The sequence below is a fragment of the Anabrus simplex genome, chromosome 7 (assembly GCF_040414725.1).
Source record: "Anabrus simplex isolate iqAnaSimp1 chromosome 7, ASM4041472v1, whole genome shotgun sequence".
In the NCBI taxonomy this organism is placed as follows: domain Eukaryota; kingdom Metazoa; phylum Arthropoda; class Insecta; order Orthoptera; family Tettigoniidae; genus Anabrus; species Anabrus simplex.
This window is the reverse complement of record NC_090271.1, coordinates 73,165,318-73,186,239: the sequence shown is the minus strand read 5'-3', so window position 1 is coordinate 73,186,239 and position 20,922 is coordinate 73,165,318. Positions and strand designations below refer to the sequence as shown.

The following is a 20,922-nucleotide window of genomic DNA, read 5'->3' as shown; positions in this document are numbered from 1 at the left end:
ATGGATCAGAGAAGTAAGAGAGGATCTGAAGGAAATAAGCCTTACAACATAAGACACCACGAATAAGATAAAATTGAATACAAAACTCAAGAATACAAACCTCCGCTTTACCCTTACACAAAACAAACCAACAAAACGCATATTTTCAACTGAGGAAAGGGCACGAAGATCGGAGCATCTAAAGAAGTACTGGGAGGACCGCAAAGCCCGAACAATCCCTTCAGAGAGACCTGAACGACGGACTGACTAAAGTGATCCTATGTGGTCATAAAAGAAGAAGGAGGTATGTTGTTCATTTATCAGCTAGAAATAATTTTATTTTTTTGTATAAGACATCGTATGTTGTTCATTTATCAACTAGAAATAATTTTATTTTCTTGTATAAGACATCTAAAGTGAGTAATCCATTACTTGTCTGTTCAGAATGCCCAGTCTCAATAGAACTGACATCATTGGCAATGATAGGTGGATACTTGGTTCGAATTGCCGAGGAGAATTCACAGTGTTCATTCTGTCTAGAGCAACTTTCCAGAATCAATACCAACAGTACTTTGATGTGCCTAATTAAGGCACAAGACCGAGGCGCATTGTGTTACCCATCGAGAAAGTTTGTTTTCTTTGTAAGAAATGTTCTTAAATTCACTTTGCATGCCATACAGTTCATACAAAATACAAGTGTACTTAAGATGAAGTTGTTCGTTGCTCCAAAATTCACAAAAACATTTATATGTGAGGAATGTGGTCAGGAGCCACTTCCTGATATTATTGTAACGAAGTTCCTCAAACCAATACTTGACAATCATGCAAGAAATGTTACAAATGACATTGATTTCATGAAGAATTTCATGACAAAACCTCTTGAGTTGGAAAGTGTTAAAATTATTATTCTCATTATGCAGCAGAGAATTTACAGGTATTTAATGTTTTATTATTAAAAGAGTTATTTACTAAAAGGTGAAGTTAATGTTTTCTTGTTCCCATAATTGTGCCATATCTATTAATGCAATTAGAGTGTAGTGAATTTTGTATCCCCGTCTAATAAAACCCTGCGGTTTAACAGGACTAAACAATACTATCTAGCAGTGTATTCTCAAACAACGCCGAGCCGCTTCTCAGAACAGCTCTCACGGCCTTGTGAGTGTATCATGTAATCAATGTCTACACTCGCCACATGCAATTATGCGCCTTCAGCCACCATTTTGAACACGAAACTTCGGCAGTACTCGGCATTGGTCTGGACACACTCGCCGGTGTATAATATAAACATGTCAACTGTCAAACTAGCAGTTCGTATTTTTGTGTGAATGGTACACCACTTTACTATTGCCTGCATCCTTACATAACTTTTAGATGGTATAGGCCTACAGTATATGGAAGTCTTATTACCTAACGGCACCCACAAATGACCTGTCAAAGATCTGCTTTTGCTGCACTATAGCATTGCCTTCGTGATATACAGGCCGTACTGTAGCGCTGATGACATAACAGTTTGGTTATGCGCTCCGCTTGAATAACACACTTGTTTAAATTAGTTAAGAAACTGTTAACACCTTATAAAACCAAAAACTATTCATAAATAATTGTTAGTTCTGACATACAATGCATATCCTTCCCCGTAAAGTTCTATTTCTCGCATATACAGTATCTCTTCATTTTCGTAAGCACAGGCGAACACTTTGAGACACATTCTTGTTATTTCTATTCATTTTCTAAGCAACTGGGATGTTCACATCATACACACTGATAGAAAACAAGCAACCAGTTACCAATACAATATACTGCAAATGTAAATTATTTCTGTACCACTAATTCAGTATGTACAAGAAAGATTATGAGTAAGCTAACCTCCAACAATAACAAATCATTTACTGTAACTGTCATGAAATTCAGTTATTATTTAAAAAGAATGTAGATTTTTAAACAGCAAATAATGCCTATTACAATTATTTTCATGGAATAACCCTGTTACATTGCCTATGATATGAAATTTGATAGGGAAAATCTCAGCAGTGTTATTTTACAATATATTTGTACCTAAAATGGTAAAATGCATATATTGGACTTGAATTTTCAAATACACCGAATTCAAATAAGCCGTAAGTCTTATTACATTAAAGTATATCTAATGTTACTCATGTTTTTGATATAATAAGAAATTTTAACACCATCTCGATGAGACAAGTCTTATTTCTCTCAGGATTTAGTCTTCAGAAAAGTGGTTGCTACACACAACTGTGTGGTGATTAACTATTAATTTCTCCCTAGGAATAGCTTTCTTCCATAACTCTTTCTTCGTCAGAAGAAAACACAAATACTGGAGTGTACTCTCCTCGTTTATAATGTACTTTGCAACCAGGCACACAGCAACTCTTAGCATGGTGATTTCTCTCACTGATAACCTTAATTCAAATATATACACATTGCGATTGATAATAAAACGCTGAATACACTAACTCAATTCAAATTAAAACACTGCAGAGCGATATTCTTAACCTATAGCCTCACATGAATACACGCTAACACTAAGTTTTCTTCAGTAATTGAAGACTTTTCATTTAATAATGCAGTCGATAATGACTTAGTCTGATACATATCTGAGTAAACATGCGGCCAACGTTAAGAATTTCAATAAAACAGCGAAGAATCCGGATGTAACTCAACTAACTCACATGCTAAACTTCCCCCCTAACGATCAGTTGATTGTTTTCCCACGCTAGCTACAGTACGGCACGTACTTCACGAAGGCAGTTACTTTAACTTATTTTAACTTCAGTCGTACCACACTGATTTATAACATCCTATCACAAGAAGAGTTATTGGCAATATATAACCTTCAATTTATTGTGTTGAGTGGTAAAAAGAAGTGAAGTGATTATTTGTCGTGCGACAGCCTACTTACGGACAAGTTCAGTTGCATGGTACATACGGTATCTGTCTTGTGATAGCCTAACTATGGATAAGAAAAGGGTCGTGAAACCACTCACTAATGAAGAAAAAATTAAAATCCTCCAAGAAGTAAGGAATCCACATCTTAAGCGCGTACAGTTGGCGCGAACGTTAAAACTAGCATCTTCTACTTTGAACACTATTGTGGGCTACCAAGACAAAATTGAAAATGTGTATAAGCAAAATAGAAACAGAAAAAGAAAACATGTGCACGAAGGAAAGTTTTTGAAGTTGGAAAGAATGATTTTGAATAAATAAATTTCTAACTCCTGATTCGAATGCGAAATAGGCTACAAGCACAATCAAGGACACTGGGTTATTCAACAATCTCACTGACAACAAAGACTTTTCCATAAAACAGAAAATAAACCACTTTACCCTTTGGGAAAATCAAGTGATCATAGATATGTCTTTTGGTCATGACCATACACCAACGGCTGCACAGTTGCTAGAGTTACACGTCCGTTACACATTTTGTGGCGATAACTTCTGTGGCGCATAATTTCAGATGACTCGCAGCCATAAAGCGTGAAAACTTAATTCAGCGCTCCTAACCGTAATGAAATCTATTACTCTGCTTTAACTTAGCACTGTCCTGTCTTGTTCTAGTGTAAAGTCTTTGCTGCCAATCAGTGACTCAAAACTCAACTTTACCTAAGCTAACAGCTTGCCCCTTGAAGGCGCAATATACTCTTTGTTTGAGAATTCAAGGTCATTTCCTCTTTTAGTGCAACTTTCTCCGACTGACCCACAGCGAGGGCTCTTTATCTCTGTTAGAAATCACATTTCGTACACAAGGGATGACAAAGAACATTTTCAGGTCTGGGGAATATATGATCGTACTAAGCGGTAAAGGCAAAAAATCGTGACTTGTTAAGTGAGGTATTTTTTATACAGATTTAATACGATTTACAGCGTGCTAACGAGAAAACGTGTTAATGAGGAACGTACTAACGAGGTTTCACTGTATCAGATATCATATCCAAGAACACTATCCATCCATATTATCTCAGTTGACATCATAAAACTGTGTGAATGCTGTTCCAAACCAATACAATTAGGAAAAATTCACTCCGTTCGCCTGATCAGCCATCCTGGAACCTAAGAAGTGATGATGATGATGATTGTCGTTTTCCATATCATCTCAGTTGACATCATACATATCTCAGTTGACATCATAAAACTGTATGAATGCTGCTCCAAACCAGTACAATTAGGAAAAATTCACTCCGTTCGCCTGATCAGTCATCCTGGGACCTAAGAATTGATGATGGTGATGATTGTCATATTAAGGGGCAAAGCAATAGGTTTGATACAGTTCAAAACCTGTTTTTTGAGAAAGAGTTGAACCCTTCGAAGAGTAAGGAAATCAAATAAAGGAAGGAAAGGGCTTAGACAGGCAGGAATATGAAAGATTCCCCAGGCCTCTCTCAGCAAATACTAGGGTTTAGGAGAATAGACATTGACCTAGTTAGGTCAAGCAAGAAAGAACAGAGATTGAGCCTGGCCCAAGTAATTGAAACCAGTGCTAAACTCAACTGCGGTCTCGTGGTTGCACATAGTGAATGGAGGATTAGAAAAGATTTCAAGGTAACAGGTGTAGAATCCATTAATACTATAATAGTAGCTATACATAATGACACTTAATTCATTTGGAGAAACTTGCAGACAATGCTGAAGGGTTTATTTGTGTAATTTTGATCCATTGTTTTCTTGAAAATATGTTGATTTTCAGACATTTTTGTTCTTGTAAGTTCTTCAAATAGGTTACTTAAACTTCTGTTTCTTATATGGTAGTATGATTTTTTTTTTTTTTTTTCTTCTAGGCCAGATTTTATCTAAACCGGGAACATCGGGAGAAACTCAAGCACAGGACTCGTTGCAGGGTGAGTACCCGACAATTTTTATTTTCTGGCTGATTTCAACCATGGGGCTTCAGCCTGTATTCGTTGTATGGCTCGGGTCTTGCAGTGAAACTTTTTTGCATCTGACTAATTCTTGTGGACTACATGCAGGGCAACTTTTCCCTGTAATGTAGAATTCATTTTTAGCTTTTGAAAATATTATTCTTGAGGTTGCTTATGCAGTATCTATGTTTAAAACTTGTTGCGATTGTCACGCTACAAACTGTGAAGACATTTTCCTTCTAGAAATGATAACTAAGCAGTGAATTTATGTTGTATTAATTTCATAAAGAATTGTGGGCCTTAAGCACATCTCTTCTCAGTTCGCTCAACATTGACATGAGATAATTCCTTCCTAAGTTTTATAATTGAGAAGTTGACAATTGAGAGTTGAATTGCTGCTGCAGGAGGACAGATGAGCGTGCACGTTTTGACTCACCTGCCTGGCCGTCGGGAAAGGACTTGTATCGTTTGTGGGCATACCAAGAAGAGAGGCCGCTCGTCTTACTGGTGCCCAGGATGTAATGTGGGTGTTCACCGCTATTGCTGGCCGTATTTACAACATTACTTCAGAATTGGTTACCCAAGAGGGTTGCGATCGTGAACCTCCTCCCTTCTCATAAATATGATGTAAGTAGGGAGGTTATTTTTGCTTTATTTCCTTGCAGGGTCCTGAAGTGATGATATAAACATGCTTTTTCAAGGTTTTATAATTAGGAAGTATTATGAGATTTGTAGAGAAAATACTGTACTTGCGACAGGATTCACTGAAGACTGTTCTTGGTTCCGTAAAATTAAATGCTTATCCATTTCTAATAAAAACATATTAACATAATTTTTTGCAATCAAGTTTCATTTATATAGTGAATACAGTTTCTTTTGCCCGAGCCATGTAGCCCTGATTTGCTACAGAAATGCAATGAATGCAGGACTTAAATATACTCACCGGCAAAAGTAAAATATATTTTTAAAACAAATTCTGGAATGGAATAGAACAGCTCTTTTTGTATTCCTCAAAAAAAATTCAAAGTGATGCATGCAAGGCTGAGCACAGCTGGGGTATCCATGAATCATCCTCTGTTGACAGAGGCTTCCTCCAACCTTTTTATATAATGGGTGTATTAATCTCAAAGGCTACATGTTCAAGGACCAGTTTGTTGTGTTTATAAGCTTGCTGCCGTTAAGTTTCACATTTTGATAACATTAATGGTTTGTCTGTGAGTGTACATTAGTTTATGGTAGTAGACTAGAGTGTGTTAACTATTTTGCGTAATTTGGAATACTTTAGTTGGTTAGAGAGTGTATGTTATCCTGCGCAGCATAGGCACCAAGGTAGGTCTGTATTATTTTCTTTTGGTTTGCTTTTCTTTTAATTTATGAATGAAGCTCCATGGTGGATGTCAGTTGTTGGCAGGTAAATTGTAGTAAAACACAGCAAGTTCAGATATGAGGCTAGTCATGTTATGTAGATTATTTTTTTGCTGAGCATAGTTAAAATATTAAAGGGTTTAGTTTATAGGGACTAACTCATGATATTGACAGTTTATTCCTCTTTTGTCAGTGATTTTAAAAAACAAGGAAAATAGGAGGATATATCTTAAGCCAGGTTATTCCAGCAATTGTTCAAGTATTTACGTAGTTCAGGATGTGATGTATTTTATTTTAATTTTATTTTAATATACAATTTCCATAACAAGTCTTACTGTAACATTAAAAGCAAATATAATGAACTAAATACTGTAATTGCCACTTGTATGTTTTAATAACTGGAGCTACCAAAGACATCCACTGCAGTTTTAGAAATACTTTAGCATTACTTTAGAATATCAAAAGTCTGATTCATTTGTTAGTCAGTTTTAAAAACAACTTGCATTAAAAATTAAACTTACGATGTTCAGCAGATTTTAGAAATGAAAGCTTGAGGTTTTAACACAAAGAGATTTTGTTTAACTAACTTGATTTTCTATTTTTATGTACGTACTTATACAGTGGTGAAATTTACGCAACCAAGCAAGTGGCATTTATGTATTATGTTCTGCAAAGGGCAGTCTTCATATTTTTTCTTGCTGTGTTTGAAATGTAATGTGTAGTATTGTTTGTTGATTGTATAATTTAATGAATTGAGTGAATTTATTTTTTGTGATATTCATGTGTTATTATTTCTGTTGTTGTCTTGTGGGGAAGTGTTTGTTTTCAAAGTGTTTTCTTTCATACTGTGAAACCATTCTTGTCGTTATGATGGATGCTTTATTTAAACTTTTGTTCAGCATTGATAGTCCTCCCTCCTTCTTGATGGTTGTTAATACATGCGTTGATTATTTATGTAATTAGCAGCTGAATTTTGTTCTTAATTATGTGCCTTAATTTACCTATAAATGTTACCCATGAATGAAACAGTTGTTATGCATTGAATTTCGATTAGAAGTGTGTGCTACAATATATTAGAACTCGCAGGTGAACTATGAATACACTATGTGAATAGCAGAGTTAGAAGCTTGTTATGAAGAAGCTGGAAGAATCTTGTTCCATGTGAATGAACTGAAGATCATTTTGGGAAATAAGGTGAGGTCTTTTGATTTCTCAGAATTATTTTCGTGTTAGATTATAAGCTTTGTAGTTTTTGTTAAAGAATTTGATCACCACATAATATGGTTTCTGTTAAAAACTATACTATCGCATTTGTGAAGTATTTCATAAGTTTAAAGTAAAATTGGAACAGTTTGTCATGTTCCTTTAAACCTTACTAGTCGAATGGATTGAAGATTTCAAAGGATTTCAGCTCCAAACCACCAAGTTTTGCTCTGTAGGGAATTCTGTGTGCTGCTTTTATCGAAAGAGGTTGTTTGTTTTTAATATTGAAGCTGCCCCTTGTTTGTCTGTTGGCAGCTCGGTGGAGCATTATGAACAGTGTAGATGTGGACAACATGGTAAGTCAGCAAGCCTTAAAATGTTTTCCATGCAACATATGTGGAAAACTGATGCGTCACTGGAAGTCATTAGACCTTCATATGAAGATACACAGCGGTGAAACTAAATGTCACGTGTGTAATAAAGTACTGAACCGTTCATATGCGCTCAAACTTCATTTGTCAAAAGTTCATGGCATCAGAAACTTCTGTTCAAATATATGAGAGTGAGCTACATACGTAACTGTACCATGACACAATATTACAATGGTGTATAGTCCTTCCTGTAAATATCGTGTGTATTTTTTATGTAGGCAGTGAGGTATAATTCTTCTTGATGAACAATTACAGAGATTTGAATCTTCATCAGTTTTTATTTCAGTGCTCCGTTTGGCCACTAGGGTGGGAAAAGAATTGCCTACGCTCATTATTATTATGATTATCATCATCATCATCATCATCATTACCGGGCGAGTTGGCCGTGCGCGTAGAGGCACGCGGCTGTGAGCTTGCATCCGAGAGATAGTAGGTTCGAATCCCACTATCGGCAGCCCTGAAAATGGTTTTCCGTGGTTTCCCATTTTCACACCAGGCAAATGCTGGGGCTGTACCATAATTAAGGCCACGGACGCTTCCTTCCAACTCCTAGGCCTTTCCTATCCCATCGTCGCCATAAGACCTATCTGTGTCGGTGCGACGTAAAGCCCCTAGCAAAAAAAAATCATCATCATCATCATCATCATCATCATCATGGTACCCTGTTATTCCTTGTGTGTGTGTGTGTGTGTGTGTGAGAGAGAGAGAGAGAGAGAGAGAGAAGTAGTGGATGTAGAAGTGAACATCAGAAAAACAGGGTAGGACGGAAACTGCCGAAAAGAGCAAAATTTTGAATTTCTTATCCACCTTTAAGTCTACAAAACTTCATTAGGAATACATTAATAGGTATTTTAAATGAAACTGGTAAAACTGTTGGGTCATATGTTAAATAATTATGCCTTGAAAGTTTTTAAAGCATCCTTTCCTATATTAGACCAAATTGTTCACGATAACAATGAAACATTTTTATTTCTTACTTCGACTGTCTTTACGTATACCATTAAGTGTTCTTACATGCAAGTTATTTATCTTGATTCTTAATATTGGTTGATTATGCTAATTTGCTTTTTACATGTTAAAACATATGGCTGAAGTACATGCGAATAGAAGACATTTGCGCTATAAAACATCATTTCTCACATTTTCAGTTTCAATCCTTATAGTTGAATACAGCAAATGGTAGAGATCCTGGGATCAAATTCAAGGTTTGGCAAGCTGAACATGACCTAAGCCCAAACTGAAAATGTGAAGTATTGAACCAGCCCTTATATCCAGTTAAAAATCCCTGACCGGGCCTGGAATCAAATCCGGAGGCTCTGGTAAGATGCAGGCTCTTTACCCCTAGAGCGCAGGGCCAACATCGTGCGTATTATACTCTACATAATAATTACTTGATGCACACCAGAAATCTGGTATTGACAACCCATGTAAAGTATGAATCCATCATTAATTTTATCCTATATGAATAATCACATTGTTTTTTCCACAGTACATGTAAGCAACTTACCTAGAAAACTTGCCAAAGAAATGCTGTGACCTTTCCTCTTTCCTTGTGTACTCCTACTCTAGCCCATTTAGAAGGTACGTTACTCATACCCATACTCATACTTTGTGATGGAAATCTCCATCTTACCAATTTACAGCTTCAGCTAATGATGATATACCGATATATGATTTGACAATTTATGGTAGCACACTACAGGTATATTTTGGGGTGCACCCAGCCGATTAAAAACAGAATTTGGGAGAATGTATAAGGGCTGGAGAATGGAATAGTCTACCGAGCTTGATAGCTGCAATTGTCTTAAATGCGACCGGTATCGAGTATTCGGGAGATAGTGGGGTTCGAACCCGCTGTTGGCAGCCCTGAAGATGGTTTTCCGTGGTTTCCCATTTTCACACCAGGCAAATGCTGGGGCTGTACCTTAATTAAGGTCATGGCTGTTTCCTTCCCATTCCCAGCCCTTTTCTGTCTCATCGTCGCCATAGGACCTGTCTGTGTCGGTGCGACGTAAAGCAACTTACTAAAAAAATTTAAAAATGGAATAGTATACTTTCTTTCTACTTTTGTTTTTAAATTCTTTCAGTTGCTGGGAGGGCGTTAGTCCTATTTAAGCTTCCCTCTATTCCTGAGACTCGTTTTTATTTCTTGTAATGTGGAAAACTAGAACCATTAAATTAATTATTGGAAAGGAGCAAATAAGTGTCAAATTAAATCGTACTAGTAAAGCCATATGAAGCTTTCTTACTTTAGCCCTTTTGTATTTCTGTATAATTACTGTTGGACATGGTACATTTTGTCTTTTCTTTGTTAGATGTTAATCAATTTTTGAGTATTTTACAATGTCTGAAAGGGCTTCAAGATAACACTAAGAATATTGAAATCAGATGAGTGTGGAAATTATGAGCCCCCAGGGTTTGGACTTGAAAATCCCACTTTTTTAAGGCTGATCGACAAAACTTGTGAATTCCGGGTATGTTTTAGAAAAGGAAATTTGAAGTTTATTCCCATGGAATCTAAAAACGGAAACAATTTTTTCATCAGACATCATTCAGCTGGTATAAAAGGGGAAAATCGGATAGAAATTACTATTTATTTTATTTTCTGCCTCACATTTAGGAGTATATCTCCCAAAAGGCTAAAGCAACAACCTCAAATTTGGGCTCAGAATATTCATCTCGGTAAGCTCTTTAACCATGCCCATTTTGGTTAAAGTCCGATTCGATTATGTACCCGAAAAGCAGTTTAGAACAAAAGGTATTTTCCTTTCCTTCTATTTTATTTTATTTTATTTTTATGTTTTTTTTTTTTTTTTTTTTTTTCAGAATGTTTATTAAACTACAACAGTATCTAAATTCACCAAACCATCATGAAAAATTGATGCTTCATTCCTACATATTGATTCTATTTTCATAGATTATGGGTTCTTCACTACAGAAATGCTATTTATATATAAAATAAGAGTTTTGTCTGTACATTGTGCAGAATTTAAAAAGAATGGTATATCTGTATTGATCATGTCCACAATAACAAGGAAATGTACTTTTTAATTTTCTGTGTGTGTGTGTGCGCGCGTGCGCGCGAAATGGATGAAGAGAATTTAATGAAAATTGAAATCTAAAGTAGGGTGGTGTGGTATTAATGTAGGCTATAAATAATTTTATTCATGCAATGGTTCATGGTCACATCCTAGTTCGTGAACCATGGGCAACAGCTGAGTAGCCTAGTAAGTAGTCCTGAGAGTCATGAAACGGGTTGCTATGGAATGGGAGTTGGCCTCTCGGGCATATTCTGCATCGTGGCCCTCTTTGTACTCAGGAGACTAGGACTATATAATCCATTGGTGGTCCTTGGGAGAGATTCTCACTTAGACTATGTGTAAGCAAGGTTAGCATCCTGCTTCGCAGAATTTTTGCCGAACATGTTCAGAACATTTTAAGCAAGCCTTGCACCTATGGGAGTAATGGAGTCCAACTCACATTTGAACGAAATGGAATTCAATGGGGGGCTATCATTATTAATGGGGCTTATGGAAGAACGTGGAACTGGCTGAGTTAGCAAAGAGGATGCATCTCAGTTTGTTAGGAGTTAACCATTTTCGATAAAGGAGAGATAACGAGGAGGAGATAGAATATTATAAAGTACACTTGATGGGTGTTAAAAAGGAAAGGGCAGAGTGTGGGGTAGGACTGTTCATCGGGAATACTATTGCATGCAACATAGTTTCTATTAGGCACATAAATGATTTGGATAGATTTGGCAGTTGGAGGAATTTGAATGAGAATTGTCTCAGTGTATCCACTATGTAAGGTTGAAGATGAGGATGTAATTGACAAGTTTTATGAAGCATTGAGTGACATTGTAGTCAGAGTCAACAGTCAGAATGGGATAGTGCTAATGGGCGATTTCAGTGTGACAGTTGGAAATAGAACTGCAAAGGACACAGAAGGATGATTGGTAAATGTGGGGAAGATATGGAAGCTAATAGGAATGGGAAGCATTTACTGGACTTGGGGTGCTAGTTTAGGATTAGCATTCTTGAAGCATTGGGCTATTCACTGCTACACATGGCAGGGTGGGGGCACCAGATCCATGATAGACTTTATCATAACCAATTTTGAATTCAGGAAATCTCTTAGGAATATAAGGGAATTCTGGGGAATTTTTTATGATACAGACCACAGTCTGTACTGAACTAGTATCTCTAGGCCTAGTATAGAGAAGGGTAGAAAATATCCAGGACGAGGAAATTAGACAGAAGTACATGGATATGATTAGTGAGAAGTTCCGAACAGTGGACAGTAAGCAGGTTCAGGATATACTGTAGAAAGAGGAATGGGTGGCATAATGGGATGCTGTAGTAGAAACAGCAAGGGAATGCCTAGGAACAACTGTATGTAAAGATGGGAAAAAGCTCGCATCGTGGTGGAATGGCAAAGTGAAAGCATCTTGTAAACATGAAAAGAAGGCTTATCAGAAATGGCTCCAAACAAGGACTGATGCAGACAGGGAATATGTATGTAGAGGAAAGAAACAGAGCAAAACAAATAGTTATTGAATTCAAGAAGAAGTCATGAGAAGATTTTGGTAATAATCTGGAAAGGCTAGGTCGAGCAGCAAGGAAACCTTTCTGGACAGTAAGAAAGGGAGGGAGAGAAAAAGAAAATGAATACTGGTTTGGGTAAATCAGGTGAACTCACAATAGATTGCAGGTAATCACCGGAGAGGTGGAAGGAATATTTTGAAAATCTTCTCAGCGTAAAAGGAATTCTCCCTGGTGATGTCACAAACAAATGAGCTCATGAGGAGGAGGACAATGTTGTTGGTCGAATTTTGCTTGAGGAAGTGGAAAGGATGGTCAATAAACTCCATTGTCACGAAGCAGTGGGAGTAGATGAAATTAGACCTGAAATGGTGAAGTATAATGGGAAGGCAGGGGTGAAAGGGCTTCATAGAGTAATAGGCCAGTGGCCAGGTCGTGAAATGGGCGGGTTACGTGACAAAAGGTCGTGTAGTTTTGGATTTTGGATATGTTGTTAGTACCTCGGCCCTTATTAAAAATCAAAGTTTCCTAATTTGGCACACCCGTGCCCACATCACTACGACCACTTTTGTGTCTCCTTTTTTAAGAGTTTTGCTTGATAACTCTTTACTAGTGCATCCTACAAGAAAAGTACTCTTATAATTGTTTATAGAGCATGAAATTTGCAGCAAAAATAAAAAAGTGACACTAAAGTGGTTGTACTGATGCGAACACAGTCACTCCAAATTAGAAGTTTTTTTTTTTAAGGACCCAAGTACCAACAACATATCCAGAATCCAAAACTACATGACCTTTTGTCTGGTAAAATGTTCTTGTTCACTTGGCTATAATATTAGCGTGGGATATTCGTAAGGTACCTTCTGATTGGACAAAGGCAATAATTGCATCTATCTGTAAGCAATGCCTTTGCTGGCAGAACCTAGTGTTTACAAGTGCACTATGTCTTCTGGTATAGGCTAGAGCAATTTTGTTACTTTCATAAATCTGTCTCTGTCTTATCCTTGGCTTTGACAATATGAAAGTGACTGAGGTATGAGCAATGCTAGTAATGCCAGTCCTTATACAGCCACTCCCTGTTATGAATGGTGTGAAAATGTTGCTCATAGGGTCGGTTGGTGTATGCATTTCTGTGGGCTTGGCAGACTGATATGTAATGGCAACTCTGGCTTGGCGAGGAAAGCAACGGGAAACTACCTCACTCCTCATTTCCCTAGTACGCCTCTTCAGTAATGCCATCTATGACAGCTGATAGCAGAGCTCTTGAGGATCCCACCAGCGGAATCGCTGACGGACTGAACATACATCTATAAGTAAGGAAACAGGAGGGATTTTAGCAACTATTGAGGTATCTCATTGATGAGTATACCAGGCAAGGTGTTCACTTACATCTTGGAAGGGAGGGTGTGATCAGTGGTTGAGAGGAAGTTGGATGAAAACCAGTGTAATTTCAGACTACAGAGGGACTGTTAGGATCAGATTTTCTGTATGTGCCAGGTAATTGAAAAATGCTACGAGAGGAATAGACAGTTATGTATATGTTTTGTAGATCTGGAGAAGGCATATGGCAGAAATTAAATGGTGTATGGTTTTTAGTGCCGGGAGTGTCCGAGGACAAGTTTGGCTCGCCAGATGCAGGTATTTTGATTTGGCTCCCGTAGGCAACCCACACGTCGTGATGAGGATGAAATTATGACGAAGACAACACATATACCCAGTCCCCGTGCCAGCATATTTAACCAGTTATATTTAAAATTCCTGACCCTGCCGGGAATTGAACCCGGGAGCCCTGTGACCAAAGGCCAGTCCACTAACCATTTAGCTGTGGAGCCAGACAAATGACACAGTACTGAGGGAAAAGATGTTTGTCGTACTAGGCGACTATGGGATTAAGGGTAGTTTATTAAAATCCATCAAAGGCATTTATGTTGACAATTGGCATGAGTTGATGGTTCAAGGTACATACAGGGATTAGACAAGGCTGTAATCTTTCACTGTTGTTCATCGTTTATATGGATCATCTACTGAAAGGTATTAAGTGACAGGGAGGAATTCAGTTAGGTGAAAATGTGGGCAGTCTGGCCTATGCTGATGATGTGGTTTTAAATTGTGCATAATATCTTGTAATTAATATTTCCAAGACTAAATTGATATCAGTAGGTAAAGAAATCCAAGAGAATTGAATGTCAGATTGGGGATTCAAAGCTGGAACAGGTAGATAATTTCAAGTATTTAGAATGTCTTCTCTCCAATGATGGCGGTATAGTAAGTCAGATTGAATCAAGGTGCTGTAAAGCTATTATTATTATTATTATTATTATTATTATTATTATTATTATTATTATTATTATTATTATTATTATTAATTTTTTTGATTCGTTGTGCCCAACTGTGGAGTGCGTTTGAACTTATGTTGCACAATGTTTCTTCTTCTTTTCTTCCCAATATCTCTTCATTTTTTCACTGTGTTCCTTTCTGCGTGTTTCTGCCCAGCCTGTATTAAATCATCATTATTATTATTATTATTATTATTATTATTATTATTATTATTATTATTATTGAATATCCAAAGCTGTTTGGAACCCTATTTTACATAGTATACCAGGGTTATAGTTAAAATACATATTCAGTTTTACAATGAAAATGAATTCATGTATCTAATCGACGGAAAATGAAGTGGATGAAATTAATAAAATATTTGTAACAGCATGGCTTCTTAAACAAATGATACAGGGGTTTTGATAATGCAATGTTGCAATAATTCAAATGAGAGTTCAAGTCAAGCCTCCTTTTTTCAAATGCAGCACATTCAAACAGTAGGTGCTCCACTCTTTGTGAGGATCCACAAACACACACGTAGCCATCAGGATTATTGATTCTGAATTGATGAAAATAATTACCAAATTTGCCGTGACCAGTCAAAAATTGAGTAATTTCAAAGCTTGGCACCAACACGTTACTTTGCAGGCGGTTGAAAACCTCAGGGAAGAATATTTCTCTGGTGACTTGGCCTGTTGTGAAGAAGTCCAAATGTTGTTCCATTGATTGATTACGTGCTTCTTTAAACCTAATGCAGTGAGCTCGCAGTTGCAGTCAACAGTATTCTCTAAGAAGTAAGTCAGCTCCCGTACAAAACTATCTTTAAATCAGTCAGTTTTCAGACCAACTTTGCTGTACGGGAGTGAAAGCTGGATGGACTCAGGATATCTAATTCATAAGTTAGACGTAACAGACATGAAAGTAGCATGAACGACTGCTGTTACCAACAGGTGGGAACAATGGCAGGAAGGTATCCTGAATGAGAAGATAAGGGCTAAGTTAGGAATGAACTCAATGGATGAAGCTGATGCATAAATCGGCTTCATTAGTGGAGTCACGTGAGGCAAATGGTGGTGGATAGGTTACCTAGGAGAATAATTCCTTAGCCTTTATATTTTCTTTTCATTTCTTTCCAGTGCTCCTTCATCCTTTCGCAGTGGTTTTTTCTCTCTCCTCAGACCACTTTGTAGTAGTTTAATTTTTCCTTTGCCATGGAATCCTATATTTAGTGCTTTATTTCTAAAAATACCTCTTTCTTTGATTTCTTCTTCTCCTGTATTACTTTGTTCCAAATCTTTATGTACTTGAATCCAGGTTGAACATTTTCTTCCAAAGGTATTTTGAATATCTTTGTCAAGCTGTTTTCATCCATCCTGAAGATATGGCCTTTTTCTTGTTGTTTCCATTATTATTTTTTTAATTTTCTAATAGATACCCTTATTACTTCTCACTGTTCACAATACTGTACTTTTCATTGGACCCAGGATTTTTCTAATGATTCCTCTTTCTAGTATTTCAAGCTTATCTAATCTATGATTTAGTACTAGGCATTCACTCGCACTTAGACATTCTGGTTACACGACTGTATTATAGTGCCGTGTTTTATGACTCATTGATAAGCACTTATTCTAAACATTCTTAGTAATGCCATATGTCGTCTTTCATATTCCTTTTTCTTTAGCAGGCTTTTTTTTTTTCGCTATTGGCTTTACGTTGCACCGACACAGATATGTCTTATGGCGACGATGGGACAGGAAAGGACTAGGAATCAAAAGGAATCGGTTGTGGCCTTAATTAATGTACAGCCTGGTGTGAAAATGGGAAACCACGGAAAACCATCTTCAGGGCTGCCGACAGTGGGGTTCGAACCTACTATCTCCCGAATACTGGATACTGGCCGCACTTAAGCGACTGCGGCTATCAAGCTCGGTAGCAGGCTTTTCTAAACCACTTTCATGAATTATCTCTCCCCCAGATATTTGAATTTCTTCACTTTCTTGGTTTGACCAATATCTGTCATTAAAAATTTTGGGACATTTTTTATGTTTGTGATCTAAGATTTCCCTATCAACAGAGGCAAAGACTTTTTGAAAATCTCTGAATGTTACAACTATGTCCTTTTAGCCTGTGACAGATGGACTTCAAATTAAGTATTTGTTCTGAGCCAGATTGCCTTTTTGAAATCCACCCTGATATTCACCCAACTGACTTTCTAGTCTGTTTAGCAAAATTTTTTAGAATATTTTGTAAGCAATTGGCAGAAGGGAGACACCTCCATTCTTTTGGGATTTTCTCTGTTTTCCAAATATCTTCAGAGATTAAGTGTAGGTCCTTAACTATTTTAGACAGAGGATTGTAAAAGCTCAGGCGTTATCAACTCTTCTCCACTGGCTTTATTATTTTTTGAGAGTTTCAATCACATCTTTAATTTCATCAACAGTGGGTCGTGCATCTTCTTGTAGATTTTCATTTATTTTTTGGAAATTCTAACTTTTGGTTTGCTCTGGGCAGTTTTAAAATTTGAACAAGTGTTTTGCAAGTATTTCACATCGTTGAAGCCAATTCAACCACTTTTATCTCTAAAGCAAATATTAGGGCCTTGAGAGCCTTTTGGTTTGCTCTTAAAAGTCTGATAGAAAAGTCTGGAGTTATTTTTTACAAAACTATCTTGTATTTCAATAAGCTGTGATGAACTTTTGAAATTTCTCTTAACCCCCAGAACTGGTAATGTTAAATCTTGTGGTGGCAGCCATATTTGGCATCTTTTAGTTATCTAAATATAATACAAAGTATCTGCAAGATATGAAATATGTCTGTGAAGTTTTAGATATCTACATAAAGCTAATACGTTGAGGGTTGTCCAATTGACACAAAATTGCATAAATGTTTTTTTTTTTTTTTTTTGAGAAGAAAAATGTACAGTCTGTTCAAAAAGTGTAATTCCTATATTCAAAATAAAAATAAAAATTTGATCATATGTACACAAAACTGAAACATGTCACAAACAAACTGTGATATACAGATTGTAAATGAAATGAAATGGCGTATGGCTTTTAGTCCTGGGAGTGTCTGAGGACATGTTCGGCTCGCCAGATGCAGGTTTTTTGATTCGACGGCCGTAGGTGACCTGTGCATCGTGATGAGGATGAAATGATGATGAAGACGGCACATACACCTAGTCCCCGTGCCAGCGAAATGAACCATTGATGGTTAAAATTCGCGACCCTGCCGGGAATCGAACCCGGGACCGCTGTGACCAAAGGCCAGCACGCTAACCATTTAGCCATGGAGCTGCGAATTGTCAATAATGTACCTGTAATGGACTACCAAAATGTTTATCACGCTGAGAGGTATGTTCTTGAAAATATTAGGGAATATGTACTGGCATGCCTTGCTTAGGAGGAGTGACCCTAGACCACGTTATGATAGGTTGCGATACGGCAGGCCCGTCATTACTTTTACTTTCCAGTATTTTGTGGGAATAAATATCTAATACACATTTCGAATCTGACTCTGACTGTTGGTTCATTCTCATTATCCTCAAAAGTCAGATCCATCCATTTCATCTTCTAACAAATTTCGCCATACTTCATCACTAGTTTTCCGTAATGAAGATGCCATATTTACTCACACTGTACCAAAAATGCATATAATCAAATAAGATTTATACAAAAGTAAATAACTTGCACCGGACGAAAATCTACGAAATAGAATAGCAAAGCAGAGCCTGTGATGGTTTGGTTTGCAAGCACTACAGCAGTGGCACTCAGACAGATGTTCGGAAAACTGCACTCATTTATTTCAATGAAATTGCACCCAAAGAGGTTGTAAATGTGATTTCTTTAGATAAACCTTGCCAGTTATCATGTTGAGTTACTTTTATTTCTTCTTGAAATTTCTCTATTGTTTCTTGCAGTGTTTAGTCTGTCTTTGTTATACTTTGTTACTTTCTTCATTCTTCCATGTTTTCTGTATGGTTCAAGCTGGAGTTTAATTTGAGAGAGTCATATTCTCTGCTTCTCATTACTTTGTCGTGATTTCTTTCATGTTTCTTTGAGATATAGCCACAGAAACTAATTGAAATTCACCTAATGTAAGGTTTGGAGATGTGTTTTAGCTTTTCTTGGAAGCTTTCTAAAGAAAGTCGACATTAACTTCAACTGAAAGGTGTGGTAGAGATTGATTAATCTCATTCCATTTTTGTTGGTTCTTTGGTGTGCCGATTATTCTCCTACTATTGCTCTACAGATCTTTTCTTTACCTATTTGGGCATTGAAGTCACGTAGTAATATCACAACATTTGATTTAGGGATTTTAGATGTTTCATCTTCCAGAAGGTCCCAGAATTTGTCTGTTTTTTGTTTTTTCCTCTACATTTGTTGGTGTTTGACAGTTAACAAAAGTGTACGTTTTATTTTTGCATTTATTTGTTAGAAGGAATACTGTTTCCAAGCTAGATGTGAATTCTGTTATCTTATATTCTATAATTTTTTCTCTCATTCAAAAATTTGGTCTCTTCTTCTAAGATTTGAATTTCATTTTTATTCAGAAGTACTTCTAATTCTGTTTGTTTACCAATCTTCAGTTATGAATTTATGTTTAGAGTACATTCTTAAAGTTAAATTTGGTAGGTTTCCAATGATGCTCCAGTTCATCCTTATTCCAGATGTTGGGACTCCTCAGAGCACTGGGTCCTGATGCATTTCATGCCACAATGGTGACTTCTGAGCTACCAACTGTTTTCTTTCAGTGGTTTTTCCATTCTGCAGTTGAAATTGTGTGTTTTAGGGGCTAGGAATTAAATTTTGAAATAAATCATGTTGTTAGTCTGAAATGATTATATTTCAGGGTTTACTCTATTAGGTTCTTCCGCTCTCCTTGCCATCGGGAAATGAAATTCTTTTTCCGCCTTTGAGACTGTTGACCAAGTTTCACTTGTAACCTTGGCAAGGGGCCCTCACAAGGTGCTAATTCTGTTCATCCTGATACCGGCATGGTATTCCTCAAATAATATCGGTCTATCTAAGCCAGCAGCCATGTTCCTGGACCTAGATTGTTATAACACTAACATATCTCAATTTTGTATTATTCGCCATGCTGTTGGAGATAAATCATTATACTGTAATTAGTTTACACACATTTATTAACATAATTTATCCTCGTAGGGGAAAAATTTCCGAAGGAATAGTTTCAGGGGTTATTATTATTATTATATTTAAGAAGCCTGTTTTTATATTTATTTAAAAAAATATTATATGTAACTGTTGTCATTGTTGTAGCTCCATTACTTCCTAGTTTTTTGTAAAATCTGATCCACAGGGATAGGGTGTATCAAAATTTGCATGCTTTGACAAAGATGCACACAGGAAGCACACAAATCTGTTGGCCACAAACAATCAGCATAATTTAAATTGCATTGTTAGATATACAAACTTTAACAGGAAGCATCTAAACGAGTATGGTATATTGGTCAAGAATACATCTCCATTATAGACTGTTCCAACTTCCAGAATTCAATCTAAAAGCATCAGTGAATGAAGCTGAGTGTGTGTGTGTCTGTGGCGCGCGCGCATTTTAAAATTTGTTCAGAGCCGCTGCAATGCTGCATTCAAAGTTTATAACTATGATGTTTTTCAGTCTGTTAGAACTAATGCAAGATAAATAAAATTAGAAAATGCCTGAAAAAGAAACATTTAATAACAGATTATACCAGAGATGTTTTAATGAAATGCATTCGGAAAAATCAGTCTGGAAATTAAATCTGTGAAAATTAGAGGGACTACAGAACAACCAAAACAATGTAATACCCTCTGGGTAGTGATCTTTGTAATATTATTAAACACTTTTCAAGTATCACAAATAAATATTATTAAATTAATAGTTTCTTATGTTGTAAACTTGATCATTAATATTGTATTTAAATTATTTTTTTTATTTTTTTTATTTTTTTATTTTTTGCTATGGGCTTTACGTCGCACCGACACAGATAGGTCTTATGGCGACGATGGGATAGGAAAGGCCTAGGAGTTGGAAGGAAGCGGCCGTGGCCTTAATTAAGGTACAGCCCCAGCATTTGCCTGGTGTGAAAATGGGAAACCACGGAAAACCATTTTCAGGGCTGCCGATAGTGGGATTCGAACCTACTATCTCCCGGATGCAAGCTCACAGCCGCGCGCCTCTACACGCACGGCCAACTCGCCCGGTTGTATT

At 36.8% G+C, this 20,922-nt stretch overlaps 1 protein-coding gene across 33 annotated transcripts in view; it reads left to right on the top strand.

Annotated features, from left to right (window-relative positions):
* The window catches only part of LOC136877263 (protein bric-a-brac 2), a 395,003-nt gene that overhangs the window by 173,026 nt on the left and 201,055 nt on the right, over positions 1–20,922 (top strand). For 22 of the 33 annotated variants that reach the window (XR_010860746.2, XR_011018587.1, XR_010860747.2 and 19 more), the window contains one exon: positions 4,773–4,832. Coding sequence is in view for 30 of the 33 variants with exons in the window: in XM_067151145.2 (XP_067007246.1) it covers positions 4,773–4,832 (60 nt within the window). In the remaining 3 variants the exon portion in view is untranslated. Of the gene's footprint in view, positions 1–4,772; positions 4,833–5,257; positions 5,481–7,304; positions 7,413–7,736; positions 8,105–20,922 lie in introns of those variants that run through there. The other 11 variants (XM_067151167.2, XM_067151162.2, XM_067151166.2 and 8 more) reach the window with 6 other exon arrangements.